General features: G+C 58.8%; 6 protein-coding genes across 6 annotated transcripts; 3 read left to right on the top strand and 3 right to left on the bottom strand.

Annotated features, from left to right (window-relative positions):
* Nucleotides 1-121: 121 nt before the first annotated feature.
* Nucleotides 122-2,035, bottom strand: PHSY_005493 (App1 protein; the record flags this gene model as incomplete). The annotated part of the gene is made up of 1 exon (XM_012336102.1): nucleotides 122-2,035. The coding sequence occupies one exon, from the start codon at nucleotides 2,033-2,035 to the stop codon at nucleotides 122-124; it is 1,914 nt and encodes a 637-aa protein (XP_012191492.1).
* Nucleotides 2,036-2,548: 513 nt separating this feature from the next.
* PHSY_005494 (phosphoglycerate mutase) lies at nucleotides 2,549-3,263 on the top strand (the record flags this gene model as incomplete). The annotated part of the gene is made up of 2 exons (XM_012336103.1): nucleotides 2,549-3,080; nucleotides 3,169-3,263. 2 exons carry the CDS (start codon nucleotides 2,549-2,551, stop codon nucleotides 3,261-3,263), a joined length of 627 nt encoding a protein of 208 aa, XP_012191493.1.
* Nucleotides 3,264-3,711: 448 nt separating this feature from the next.
* Nucleotides 3,712-6,987, bottom strand: PHSY_005495 (transcription factor; the record flags this gene model as incomplete). The annotated part of the gene is made up of 1 exon (XM_012336104.1): nucleotides 3,712-6,987. One exon carries the CDS (start codon nucleotides 6,985-6,987, stop codon nucleotides 3,712-3,714), a length of 3,276 nt encoding a protein of 1,091 aa, XP_012191494.1.
* Nucleotides 6,988-7,130: 143 nt separating this feature from the next.
* On the top strand, nucleotides 7,131-8,030 carry PHSY_005496 (hypothetical protein; the record flags this gene model as incomplete). Its single annotated transcript, XM_012336105.1, has 2 exons — nucleotides 7,131-7,183; nucleotides 7,859-8,030. The coding sequence occupies 2 exons, from the start codon at nucleotides 7,131-7,133 to the stop codon at nucleotides 8,028-8,030; spliced, it is 225 nt and encodes a 74-aa protein (XP_012191495.1).
* A 162-nt stretch (nucleotides 8,031-8,192) lies between these two features.
* Nucleotides 8,193-11,822, bottom strand: PHSY_005497 (hypothetical protein; the record flags this gene model as incomplete). The annotated part of the gene is made up of 1 exon (XM_012336106.1): nucleotides 8,193-11,822. One exon carries the CDS (start codon nucleotides 11,820-11,822, stop codon nucleotides 8,193-8,195), a length of 3,630 nt encoding a protein of 1,209 aa, XP_012191496.1.
* Nucleotides 11,823-12,066: 244 nt separating this feature from the next.
* PHSY_005498 (hypothetical protein) lies at nucleotides 12,067-12,713 on the top strand (the record flags this gene model as incomplete). The annotated part of the gene is made up of 2 exons (XM_012336107.1): nucleotides 12,067-12,380; nucleotides 12,614-12,713. The coding sequence occupies 2 exons, from the start codon at nucleotides 12,067-12,069 to the stop codon at nucleotides 12,711-12,713; spliced, it is 414 nt and encodes a 137-aa protein (XP_012191497.1).
* Between the last annotated feature and the right edge of the window lie 930 nt (nucleotides 12,714-13,643).

Consider the following 13,643-nt stretch of genomic DNA (forward strand, 5'->3'; position numbering starts at 1 on the left):
TCAAGATTGCTTCTATTTTCTGCTACATTGCAAGTTCATTGGCCCGATTCACTCGCATCACAATCGGGCACTTCTCTGGTTTGGAACGATCTGCTTCATTCATACACCGTATACCGCCTGTTCAAGCTCGCTCGACATAGTTTGCGGGGAACAACCCCTGCGCGCCGGTACGCTCATTGGTGCCGCTCCACCAATCGTCGCTGATCTGGTCGTCGACATGGACGATGGTGTCGCCCTCTGCAAAGCTGAGCTCGTTGTCCTCGGACGCGTCAAAGTCGTACATGGCTGTGCAGACCAAGCCGCGTTCGTCCACTGCTGCTGCTGCTGCTGCAGGAGGAGGGGGAGGCGGCGGCGGCGGTGGAGGGGCAGCTTCTTCCTCTTCGTGAACAGCAGCTGGCGCTGCCGTTGCTGCAGGAGGTGCAGGCGGCGGAGGTGGAGGAGGTGGGATGTCGTCCTCCGCTTCTGCTGCAGCAGGAGCAGCAGGCGGTGCTGGAGGAGCCGGTGGAGGCGGCGGAGCTGCCTCTTGTGTCTCAGGATCATCCTCGATCAGTTCGACGTACGAGGCAGGGAACAGACCTTCTTGACCGTGCTCGTCCACACCCGACCACCATCCTTCGTCGATCTGTTCGATGTGGGAGATGGTGGCGCCCTCGACCAGCGTCAACTCGTTGTCTTCGGCTGCTTCGTACGCCCATGCCACTCGGCCGCGCAGACCGCCGCTGCTCGGTGGTGCACCAGCACCCGAAAGATGCGTCGACTCGAGCTGCTTTGTTGCTCCTCCTACATCGGCAGCAGCCGGGGCAGCTGGCGGAGCGGGAGGAGCAGGGGGTGCCGGGGGCGCGGCTTCTTCTTCCGGCTCCGCCGCCGCCGGTGCGGGTGGCGCAGCAGGAGCAGCAGGAGCAGCAGGAGTAGCAGGAGCAGCAGGAGCAGGAGCAGACCCTGCACCCACTGCACCCGTTCCAAAGCTGGCGGTTCGCATCCCCGACGAGAGCTGCTTGACGCGTGCTTCTTCCTCCTCTCGTTCCTTGCGTGCTGCTTCCTGTCGCTGGCTCCACGTAAGCTTACCGGACGTTCCTCCCGAGGCGACGCGTGGTGCAGGTGCAGCAGCCGACGCAGACGATTTATCGTCCTGGCCACCAAAGGGGAAGCGGTTGGCCATGTTCAGCTTACCAGGCTTGCCCAAGCTGACGGGCTGGTAGGCGGTGCCGACTGGCTGGATGCGGTCGTCCTCGGCAGGCTTCGGTGGTGCCGACGATGTCTCCGGTCGAGGTGCAGGTGGGACTGATGGCGCGCTGCTGACTGCCAGTTTGGCGGCTGGCGCAGCTGGTGCTGGAGGAGCAGCGGCTTTTGGAGCTGGCGTCGGAGCAGCAGGGGCAGAGTCGAAAGCCGGCGCGTTGACGCGAGGAGCGCTGGGAAGCTGAGGTGTTGGCGCTGTGCCAGATCGGATCTGTTGCAGCTCATCGCGCTTAGATGCATAGTTGGATCCCACGGGAGCGATGGTATCTTTGGGAGCAGTCTTCTGCATGCCTCTGATGTCCGGAGTTCCGATGGGCTTGTAACTCGAGCCTACCGACCCGATCGGCCCACCCGAGTGCGTGTTGGCGGCTTTCCCAGCAGCCGAGTAGTTTGCTCCAGACGACTCCGCAATCCTGCGCATGATGACCTTGGGATCCACATCGCCTTCGGATCTTGCATTGATGCTGACGTGGTATGCTTTGAGGTACTGCGCTACTGCCGACGAGTGAGTCGCGAAAAGACCTTTACGGTTCTCGGGCACACCATCACCGCACCAGTTGATGAGCGCAAACTTGGGCAACTGCGTGTTAGGGTCCTTGACTCGAGCGAACGCGTACTGGATGCGTCCATCAGAGAACTCTTCGTTGAGATCGTCGAGATCGCCGTTCTCGACCACTTGGACACGGAGATCGTTGGAGGCCTTTTCGTAGGTGAGTACGAGGTAGTCCTTGGCACCGTCGAGCACCTTTTCGTAGGCGTCGCGAATGGCGCTCGACGAGAGGTTGACGTTGAGCGACATGATTGGCGTGTGTGGATGTCGTGGTGAACAACATGGAGACGAAGAAAGCGGAGTCAACAGTGTGCATCAGCGTCTGGCCGGCCCGAGGCTCGTGCGTGGAGCGTGTAGGCGTGTCTTCGAGGTGGAGAAATGCGTGGCTGTGAAGTCTAACCGCGAGGTGCACGGAGCACCGATTTCTCAGTCTCCGAAAGCATTTTCGAATCAGGGCGGTTCAGATACCGATGTAACACTTTGACGATTTGGGAAAAAGAAAGCCGTCATCTTCCGCGAGCTTCGGACGGCGCTGTGTCGGACCATTAGACATTGGCCTCAACATGCATCGTTTTTCACGCTGTCGGAGCAACATTATCGATCTGCAGAAGGGACAGAAAGCGCGTTGGGGCCATCTGATCAAATTTCCCCCTCGGTTGCTGGAAAGCGCAGGCTGAATCCAACATTCTACATTCTTGTTCACTGCTTCCCGTCCTCCTCTCCATCATCATCATCATCAACAACATTCGAACTCTTGAAGAAATGGTTGGAACTCTCGTCCTCACACGTCACGGTCAATCCGAGTGGAACAAGCTCAACCTGTTCACTGGTTGGAAGGATCCCGCGCTCACCGAGCTCGGTCGCGAAGAGGCGCTCACCGGTGCCAAGCGTGTCGCTGCCACGGGCATCAAGTTCGACGTCGCCTTCACCTCCGCCCTCCAGCGCGCTCAGACCACGCTCGGCATCCAGCTCAAGGAGATCGGTCAGGAGGACATCACCATCCACAAGGATCAGGCTCTCAACGAGCGCGACTACGGCGAGCTGAGCGGTCTCAACAAGGACGACGCCAGGAAGAAGTGGGGAGAGGAGCAGGTTCATATCTGGCGTCGAAGCTACGATATCCCTCCCCCCGGAGGTGAGAGTCTCAAGCTCACCGCTGAGCGTGTTTGGCCTTACTACCACAAGGAGATCTTGCCGCTGGTCAAGCAGGGCAAGAACGTCATTGTCGCCGCCCACGGTAACTCGTTGCGTGCCATGATCAAGGACATCGAGAACATCTCCGACGACGACATTGGTGAGTTGACAATCAACCCTAGCAGAAGTCATCATTCTGACTTCTTGACACTAACATCCTTCCTTTCCCTCTCCTCAACTACGTGCAGTCGGCCTCGAACTCGCTACCGGCGTCCCCATCCTCTACAAGCTCGACTCGGACGGCAAGGTCGTCTCCAAGGAGATCCTCAAAGAGGGCGCCTAATGGACCTGTCAACATCTCCGCTTATGCGCAGTGTCTAGATTCTAGCAATGACATCTCCTTGTACAAACTAAACTACCCATGCCTCAACCCTCTCGTTTTACCGTGTGTGATCGCATCATCCCAACCGCCTTCGGACATCAGCATCCGCACACCCTGAAACCACATTCAAACATCACACCATCCACCACTCCAGATATCTTTGACATTCAATAACATTACAGTACAGCAGACAGGAGAACGAGGAACGGCATGATCCGGAAAGAAAAAGAAAACTTCTCGGGGCACTGAGAAAAATCACCACTGACGAAGATGTTGCAAGAGCGTGCACTTCCAAGGAACAAGAATACGTTAGGTGGACTGACGAGCACGGAGAGAGACAAGAGCAGTCCCATAGCATCCACCGACGTTGGCAGACTGAGCTCTCGATAACCTGCTCCATCTGCGTAGACTACGTAGACTTTGCATTCTCACCCTCTTCCGCCGCTGGGACGACGCTGCTCGCGGCGGTCTCGGCACTCGATACAGTGGTGCTGAGACTCGTGGACGAGCTTAGCTGTGCCCCTGCCTGATCGCCATTCTCGCCGCTCTTGCCGACCTTCTGCATAAAGTTGGCCACCCTGGCCAGATCCACATCGGGACCATCGCTTTCCATCGCGGTGAGCAGGTCGTCCAGCATGGCTTCCACTTTGTCCTGAGGGATGTTGGCGCAGATGGCGACCACTTGCTGACACTGAGACTCTTTCTTTGCGCTCGAGTCTTCCAGCTCCGAAATGGTGGTTGAGAGATCGTTGCAGCTGGATTCGTAGAAGGAAAGCAGCCATCGAAGACGGACCAGCTCCTCTTGCTCGACTATAGCAGCGGTGGTAGAAGCGGCACCCAGGACCTTGAGATCAGACTCGATCGTGTTGGATGACAGAATATCCTCGATGAGCGACTCAGGACCAGTGTTGAGGACAGGCTTGACATCTTCAGCACCATCAACGTCCATCGCGTCCGCGGATCGGCTCGACGAAACACCAGTCGCCTCTTGCTCGAGCTGCTCCACTTTCGCTGTTGCGTCAGCATCGTCCAGACCGAGCTGCGCAACAATAGCACGACGCAGATTTTGCGCACGCTGACGAGCCTCGTCCTTCTCGGCGAGCTTTGCTTGTGCTGCCGAGACGGTTTTGCGACGAGCAGCCAGGTCTCTGGTGGCGGCCTGCAAGTGACTCTGGACCGTCGAGATGGCATCTTGCTTCTCCTTGAGCTCGCGCTCGAAGGTCGACTGAAGGTCGTCGAGCGTCGAGCTGAGCTGATCGCGGACGTCCGAGCTCTTCATCACCGGAACCTGCGCCGGGCGCGTCAGTGCAGAGATGATGTCGGATGGGTTCTGCGAAGCAAGGTCGGCCGCTGTCAACGGCGGCAACGACGATACGGTGCTTGCTGCATCGGTCTGCGAGGGCGTTTGCGAGGCAGCGTCGCCGCTCGACTCGATGCCCCAGTCGGACGGACGGATGCCAAGAGCATTCGGCAGGTCTTTGCGAGCGCCGACGTCGAGCAGCATGCGCACCATACTAGCATTGCCGAGGCGTGCGACGATGCCCAGCGCCGTCTCGCCATCTTCGTCTTGTGCATCGACGAGGCCCTTGTACTTGGAACTCTTTTCGGCGCTGATGTGTTCGAGCACACAGGCGAGATAGTATCTCGCCGATGCAGCTCGACCCTTCAATGCAGCGACGAGGGAAATGTGATGCAGGACGGTACGCTTCTTAAAGTCGCGCGTGTTGAGCGAGGACGAGAGCAGGTTGAGCAGCGTCGGGAACGACGATGCGTCGTACGAGTTGGTAACGAGCACTGAACGGTGGAGGGCCGTCTCGCCGGCGTGGTTGCCAGCATGGACGTTGGCACCGCCCTGCCATGGAGGCCGGGCCACCAGCGTTCGCACAAGCTTGAGACGACACAAAGCAGAGGCCCAATGCAACGCGGTGTGACCATGGTCGTCCGTGATGAGATCGACGGTGGCTTTGGGACCTTCCGAGCCGCTGGCGCCGAGACCACCAAGGCTCGCCTTTTCCCTCAAATCAGCCAACAAGCCGTCGAGTTTGGCGACATATGCCTCGTCGTCCTCGTCTGCCGCAGACGCGCCAGTAGCAGACTGTGCGGCTGCTGCACCGGCAGCCTCGCCGACGCCCTGGAGGACGCCGTCGTCCGAAAACAGACTAACGAGACGGTCGCGCATTCGCTTTTCGCCTTCATCATACGGTTTCGGTGGAAGCGCTCGGTCGGCGTAGCGTGCAACGGTGCCATCCCGACCGGCTGCATCGGGAGGACCGACTGCCATGCGGTGGCCTCGAGGCGCTGCAGCCGCACGCAGAGATCCACCGGCGGGGCCCAGGGCATTGAGGTCCTTGACAGGCGAAGGGCCGAGCAACAGACCCGAATCTCGACCTTGCTGCTGAGGGCTGGTGAGTCGCGAACGCTTGGCAGCGGAAGTCTCGACCCGATCAGCCTCGTCAGCGGCGCGCTTGTCACCCAGGATGGAGGCAGCGTCACTAGAGGCGGCGCCATTGACGTCGGCAGCGACTGAAGAAGGAAGAGGCACACCCTGTGGAGTGTAGCCGTACACATTGTAGCTACGCAGCGCCTCCTGCTCTGCCTGAGTTGAGCCAGGTGGGATCGCGTGAGGACCGGCTGATGCGGCGTCGCCGACGAAAGCACCGTTGGTGAGAAGGCTACTGGCACCAGGTGGCATAAAGAGCGCCGGAGACATATCTCGCTGCTGTGCATCCTTGGGTGGGCGAAGCGAGAGGAAGCGGGGCTGCTGACTGGGACCACCGATGCTGGATGGAGCTGGCGAGTAATGTTTGGACGGAGTGGAGCCCCTGCCATCGTTGATGGCGGAAGCTGAAGAGTTGCGAGCGGACGAAGCAGGTTTCTTGCGCTGGTAGAGCTTGGGGATCTGGTCGGCTGTGGCGGGATCAAACTCGAGGATGGGCTGGAGGAGGTGCGAGACGTTGTACTCGGCCGCGACCTCTTGTGCACGTTGCAGAGGGATCCATGTACCCTGAAACTTGCCGTAGCCTCCTTGAATCTTTTCGTGCTCGCCAGTGAGGATGCTCTTTTCGAGGATCTTTGTTCGTCGGGTCTTTTCGATGCCGGCGATCTTGAGGATCTGGGTGGCATTGAGCCAGCCGTCGCCACGCCGACGCATGACAGCGATGCCTCGAACGGTGATCTCGTAGACGGGCACATTGGAGTAGGTGGCGAGGTAGACGGTGGGGACGTTGCCGACAGGGTTCTGGAGTGCAGCGTTGGCCTGTGCCGGTGTCATGTTCTTGAGCTGCGCGGGTGTCAAAGGACCGGCCTGAGTAGGAGTGGAAGCACCGTTCGTGGCAGCAACGCTCTGACCCATAACCCTCTGCAGGGTCTCGGAAGCCGCTGAGGCACCCGAAGGAACGGCGGTGGTCATGGCCGAGGTGATGGGAAGCAAGCCAGCACGCTGCAAGGCCGAGGTGGTGAAGCTGATGCCGGAGCTCGGATGGGAGGAATGCTTGAGAGAGTCGAGTAGCGCGGCGTGCGGAGACGATACGCTGTCGACGAGCGAGCTCGAAGCAACTTCCTGTACGGGTTGAAGGGGATGGGCGTGGTCGGCCAGCGTCGAGGATGCTGCAGGGAAAGGGTCGGCTTCGTGTGCGAGTGTGTGTGAAGCTGATGGGTCGAAGTCGGTGGCAGGGTTCAGAGGCATGTGTGCGGACGCTGATCCTCAGTCGATACGAGAGACGCCCAGATAAGCAGAAGAGTCGACTTGAGAGATGTGAGGATGATTTCAGCTGGAACGAAAGCCGGGATCGCTCCTAGTGCATTGAACCAGAATAGCGTTGCGAGACGATGGATGAGGACGCCGTGTGCGAAAGAGGAGTCGATGATGCTGTGTCGTTAGGGTGACAATCGAAGGGTGCGTGTGAGAGTCAAGTGTCACGGGCGACGCAAGGGTTCGAGACGATGGGCGGTCGAACGATGGTGTAGCAGGTCGACGGTGGTAATGCTTGTCCACCGCTTCCAGCTCTCGAAGTGTTGGATTTGCGAAGAGAGCACAAAGCGAGCCAAACGTGACACTTTTTCGGGCGCGTCTCTCTGTCCGCTTCCTCCTTCTCTCGCGCCGTGCCTGGCCGTTTCGCAAGCAGAGGCGTGTGACGAACCGACTGAACTGGCCTGCTGCCCTGGCTTTGGTTTTGTCACAAATCCGCAAAGACGCGCTCAGGACGATTTGACCATTTCAGCCTGTCAGTGTGCCTCTGTGCAAGAGTGTTGGCCTTTGCGAAAAATTCAAATGTGTCTATCCTTCCCGGCCAGCGCGTTGCCGTAGACTCTTGCACCGCTGTACATCGTGTTCTCACGGCTCTTTCACTCTTCATCATGGAGGCTGGATAGCTCAATCAAACTGTATGCCGATGGTGAAGGTATAAGATGCTTTTGTAGACCAGAACTGCTGGCAGGTCAGCTGTACAAGGACCAAGTCCACACTTACGCGGCGCGTTCCGGATCCTTCTTCCTGCCTCCCGTATGAACTCGTGCTGTGCTGACGCAGTGCCCGAAATTCCCATCTTCCACTTTAGCATCCAGATCGCGCCAGTAAACGCGTCGCGCAGAGATTCTGAATTTGCAGATGATTCGCCTTCGAACACGGATCAGCCGATACGGCCGCGGGACCAGAGACGAAGCTGTCTGAACAACCGATCGATCCAACAGGCGACGAGGCTGCCCGAAAATGTCGTACCTGTACGCTAGCTTCGGTCCAGCTCGATCCTCTCACTCGTACTCAACTCATGCTGCCACCACCGTCTCACATCGTGTTTAAAGCACCTCAGTACAAAGCTGTGATATAGTTTGAATTGAGAGTGGAACAATGCAATAGCTCACCTTTCCACGCAGCCCTGACGAGGAAATCATTCAGTATCCACCAAAACCGCCACCGTATCCGTTGTTGTAAGGATACTGCTGTTGCTGTTGCTGCTGTTGCTGCTGCTGCTGCGGCTGCTGACCGAATCCCATCCCCGTGAACTGCGGCATCACTCCGCCAGGCTGGAAGCCAGTCGGCTGCGGTCGAAGAGCATCGTACTTTCCGCTCGCCTGCGGTGCCGCATTCGGATCCTTGGCGAACGCACCCGTCTTCATCTGCTGGAAGATGTTGGACGCCTTGAACTTGTCCTTCTCGTCCTGCTCCGCCTGTTGCTGTTGCGCCTGCTGCTGCGATCCCATCCCAAACCCGGTCTGCTGCGCTACCATCTGCTGCGGGTTCTGTCCAAAGTTGTTGAATCCCGTCGGCTGTGGCTGCATGCCCATACCAGGGAATCCGGTCTGCTGCGTGTTCACGTGGCCTCCGGAGTAGGGCGACGAGCCGTTCATGCCGTAGCCGTTGCCGAATCCTGTAGCCTGAGGCTGCATACCCATACCGCCCATCTGAGCCATGCCTCCCATGCCGTTGTTGTAGCCTGTCATCTGAGGTTGCATACCTTGCATGCCTTGCATACCCTGCATTCCCCATCCGGTCTGCTGAGGCTGCATGCCCGTCATCTGCACGCCCATCATGCCTGTTTTGGTAGGCACAAATTGACCGGTTCCCTGAGTCGGCACCAACGGCTGCAACAGCCCCTGGTTGGCAGGCACAGGCGCAAACGGTCCACGCGGTGCATTGGGGTTGTATGCCTGCGACTGACCCAGGAACGATGAACCAGGCGAAGGACTGGCACCAGGACGCGGGCTAGCGCCGGCCGATGGAGCCTTCATCGCCGCGAGCTTTTCGAAGAGCGCCGAGTTCGGATCCGCAGGTGGCGCCGGTGACGGCGGGGCAGCTGCAGCGACTACAGGCGGCGGCGTGGGCGCTGGTGGTGCTGCAGGCGTCGATGGCGCAGGCGACGCCACGGTGGGTCGAGCAGGTGTTGCCGGCTTGGTGCTCGAAGGTCGTGGCGTCCAGGCGTCGTCGTCGAATCCGTTGGCGAGCGAAGAGCCAGTGCGCTTCGGTGCCACTGCTGGGCTCACCGTAGCAGTTCGTGCCGGTGGTGTCGCAGTGCGGGCAAGCGATTCCGACGCAGCAGCCAGGGAGGCAGCATCGACGTTGCTGCTGCTCGTGCTCTTGGGTGTAGGTCTGCCGCGGCGCGTATTGTTCTTGAGCGTGCCGTCGGGACCCGAGAAGAGTTGAGGTGGCGCCGGACTGACCGATTCGCCTCGTCGCGCCGAGCTTTCCTGCTCCTGTAGCTTGCGAGCGAGATCCTCATCCGCCTTGATTTGCCTCTCGAGGTCAGCAGCCGTGTTGGCGTTGGCACGGCCCGAGGATCGCGACGACGACGAGGTGTGCGACTTGTCTCGGCGGTATTTCTTGTCGATGAATTTGGTAACACGGATGATGTCACCCTCGCGCAAGCCGATGCTGCGCAGCGTGCCAGGGTCAAGATCGGCAAGAACCGTCTCGTCGATCTTGTCCCGCTCGAAGGAGCTGGCGTAGCGGGTGCAGTCGTCCACGTCGACACCAGCAGCGAGGAAGAATTCGAACCAGTCGACGTTGCGTTTGGGACCGGTTCGTGCCGATTCGCGTCGACGCTGCTCCCGGTCCTTCTCCTTGCGGCGTTCTCGCTCTCGTTCCCGGTCCTCACGAGACATGCCGACAGCTGCGGATGACTGCGATCGGCTCGACTGTCGCTCGCGCTCGCGCTCACGTTCGCGCCTTCGTGCAGTGGAAGCAGCAATCTCCTCGTCGGTCGGGTTGAGCTTCTTGCCGGTGATGTCTTCGAGGAAGGCGATATCCCCGTTCGACATCTTTTCAATGGCGACCTCGATGACGACTCCGTTCATCTTGTGCAGACGGATCTTGCCTTGGTTGAAGCCAAGGAATTCGGCTTCGACCTTGAAAGAGCCGGTGCGGTCGGTCCACATGCGTGTGTTGTTAGGCGAAGGCTTGGAGCGGCCACCGCCATCCTTGGGACGCTCGGGGGCGCTCCGATTTTGAGGAATGGTTACGTTCTTGGCAGCTCTGCTGACTTCGGTGGTGCTGGGTCGCTGGGTGAGCTTGGGAGGTGCGGGCGCAGGCTGTGCTTTGAGTGCCTCTCGTCGCGTCCTCTCCTTCGCCTCTCTCTCTCTGCGCTCCTCGGCTTCCCTCTCTCGATCGGCAGCTTCGCGTTGGCGCTCCGCTTCGGCGACTGCGGCAGCCTCCTCCTCCTCTCGGCGATATCGTTCTTCCTCCTCCTGCTGAGCCGCCAGTGCAGCTGCAGAGGAAGAGCTGGCGCCTCCCGCTGCGGGAGCATCCGTGGCTTCGACGTAGCTGGCGGGCACGACGCCCTCGTTGCCGGCATCGTTTCGCACCTTCCACCAGTCGTCGTTCTCCTTTTCGAGAATGATGAGATGTTCGTTTTCGGTCACGGTAAGCTCATCGTCTCCCTGGGCCTCGAAATCGTACATGGCGACACCGTGCTCGACAGCCGCTTCGGGCTCCGACGCAGCTTGCGACTGGAACGAGACGTTCTTGCGTACGGGCGGTGGTAGAGTGGCGCTGGTGGTTCGTGTGGGGAGAGGAAGCGTCGCTGCTGCGGCGGCAGGTGGCGCTGGAGGCGGCGGGGGTGGCAACGGCACTGCAGCGGAAGAAGCGGCGACGGGAGGAGCAGGAACAGGGGGTGCCGCCACGGGAGAAGTAGGAGCAGCTGATGCTGCGGTGAGGGCGTTGGCTTTGCTCGCCTCGATCTTTTTTACAATATCGCTGGCAGCATCCTTGGAACCGGCGTGAAAGTCGAGGCTAGACTCGTCCAGGCCAGCTTCGGGCGAAAGCTGGAGATGGAGCGTTTTCCCCTTTTCGACTGAATGACTCGCAATGTGAAGGACGCTGATCTTTTTGACGGGTGTCTTGTCGCTTTCGGAGGCAAAGAAGAGAGAGGCATTGCCGATGCCGAGGGTGCCCTTCTTTTTCTTCTTCTTGCTGTCCAAAGCCGAGACGGGCCACATCTTGATCTCATCGCCCTTGCCGAGCTGTGCTGTCTGCGGCAGCTGGATCTGGGGGATGGCTGCAGCACGACCAGTGGTAGCGGCGTCGTCTTCGTCATCCTCCTCCTCCTCCTCCTCGCCTGCTGCGTATTCGTCCTCAACAACAGGAGCGTCGCCTGTGTCCACCGCTTCGGCTTCGTCGACATAGTTGGCAGGTACGTATCCGAGCCTTCCCTCGCCGCCGCTGAGCGGATCATCGCCTTGCTTCTTGACAAGCAGCCACACGCCGTCCGACTCGTAAACACGGAGCAATTCATCTTCTGCCATGGACAGTTCGTCCTCCGTCTGCGCCTCGTAGTCGTACAGAGCGCGACTCAGACGGACGGGTTCGGCTTCCTCGACATAGTTTGCGGGCACGAGACCAACGGCGCCCTCGTCCGAGTCGTCCTGGATGGGTGTTCCATTCTCGTCGGTGCGTCGGAGCTTGCCCTTCCACCACTCGGGGTCGTCGGACTCGAGAATGTAGAGATAGTCATCCTCTGTGAGATTCAGCTCGTCCTCGGCTTGGGCTACGTAGTCGTAAAGCGCTTTGCAAAGCGCTACGTACGCCATGGCGGGCTATCAGGTCGGAGTTGCTACCTCCCAAACTTTTCGGATGGAATCGAGATCGACGTGCTTGAGGGATTGGTGTGATGCTGCCCGACAATATTCGCTCGGCTCGCTTAGATCCAGATGAATGATGCAGATCCTCGCGATGTGTGAACACTGCCTGTCCGACGTTTCAGACCTTCACTGCAATCGCGAGGGAGTGTCTGATTAGCTATGGTCAGAGATGAAAGGTTTTGGGCAGATCCGAATGAGCTTTAGTGACGGATGCGAGGCCGATGCAAATTGGAGAGGGGATGGTGAAGGGAAAGTATCGTCGGAAGCTCGAATCAGGGTTGTGACTGTGGATGTGGGCGGCGACTGCCGAGCAAGGGCCGCAACGCTGCGTCAGGGCCAAGTGGACGGACGGGCCGACCGAGAAGCAGCGACGCTGCAGCTCAGGGGAGTGCCGAAAATGCAGCAGAACAGCAGCCACAAAACGAGACAGGCACAGGCAGCCAGACACACACACACGCACTCACAAACGCAGCGTGTCCTCCTCGTGTGGAGAAAAATAGAGAGACCGTGCGTGCGAGAGTCTTTCGATCTCAGTGAGCCAGATCGAGCTGCTCAGTGTCTCTGATTTTATCGTGTGTGCTGCAGCTTCGGTCAACACGCACGATGACCCAATTTGCGCGACCCTGTGGCCCTTCTGACCATGATATCTAACTAGACCCACACAGCGAATATGATACGGTCTCTCTCTCTCTCTCTCGCGCTCGCATGTCTAAGTGGCCGTGACGCGTTCGTCCATTCAGCTCGCTGTTGGCCTACAAGTGGCTTCAACGACGGTATCGGATGGGGGTTGCAGCCATAGAAGTGAACGTCAAGGCCATAGTTCGGGGGAAAAGCTGTTAGATCCACTTCAACGGGTTGAAACGGAAAAAAAATACTCGATTCTAAATCGGGCAACCGGAGAGAGAGATGCAGACGAGCTGGTTTGGCTTCGGGTCCGTTTTGACCCTTTTCAGGCCGAGAGAGACGAAGAAGATTCACGTCTCGAACTCGTCACCAACGGCCTCAACACCGGTACGATATCGCCGCCTTGCTCTTTGATCACGACCAACCACTTCCTTGAACCTCGTACCTTCTTCGAAAAGCATCTCCACACAGTTCGTATCCTCGCCACTTGGCGCGTCGCATCGGCAGTACCACGCTGTCGACGATTGTCAACAGCTTCATCGCATCATGGCAACTAGGGTCAGCAACCGTAACGACATTGACACTGACCATGGTATTCAAAACCCTGTCTTCGCTCACAGATGCCCGTCGGATCCATCCCCGCTATCACTGGAAAGTTGCGCAAGCGACTCATCCTCGACCTCACAGTCGCTCTTGGCGGCGGCACTGCCCTTGGCTACGGCTACTGGTGCGTACATCTTCCTCTGGCATTTTCGGCACATCCGATCGCCAAACCTCCTAGACCTCATCTTCTGACTCATTTGCACCCCTACTTCCCTAATGATTGAAACGCGGTTTCCGTTGACAGGTACGGTGTCCACATCCCCTCCGTTTCCCGACGAGATGCTTTCTACGCCAAGCTGCAGGCCGAGCGCACCGAGTAATTTCTCCTCGACACCAATCTCGATTTGGGCCCTGTAACGAAGTCCGTTAGGCCAGATCGATGGCTCTGTAATCTTTGGCAACCTGCCGCTCATCGTTGCAATCAGCATACCATATATTCAAACAGTCGCATCCGCGTCTTTGTGTCTTACTCGATTGCGATTGCGGAGGATCTGTACATGAAGTGGTCTGCGAGGATACAAGTACAGGAGCTGGTGGCTGGAG

Source organism: Pseudozyma hubeiensis (assembly GCF_000403515.1).
Source record: "Pseudozyma hubeiensis SY62 DNA, scaffold: PHS51, whole genome shotgun sequence".
Classification (NCBI taxonomy): Eukaryota; Fungi; Basidiomycota; class Ustilaginomycetes; order Ustilaginales; family Ustilaginaceae; genus Pseudozyma; species Pseudozyma hubeiensis.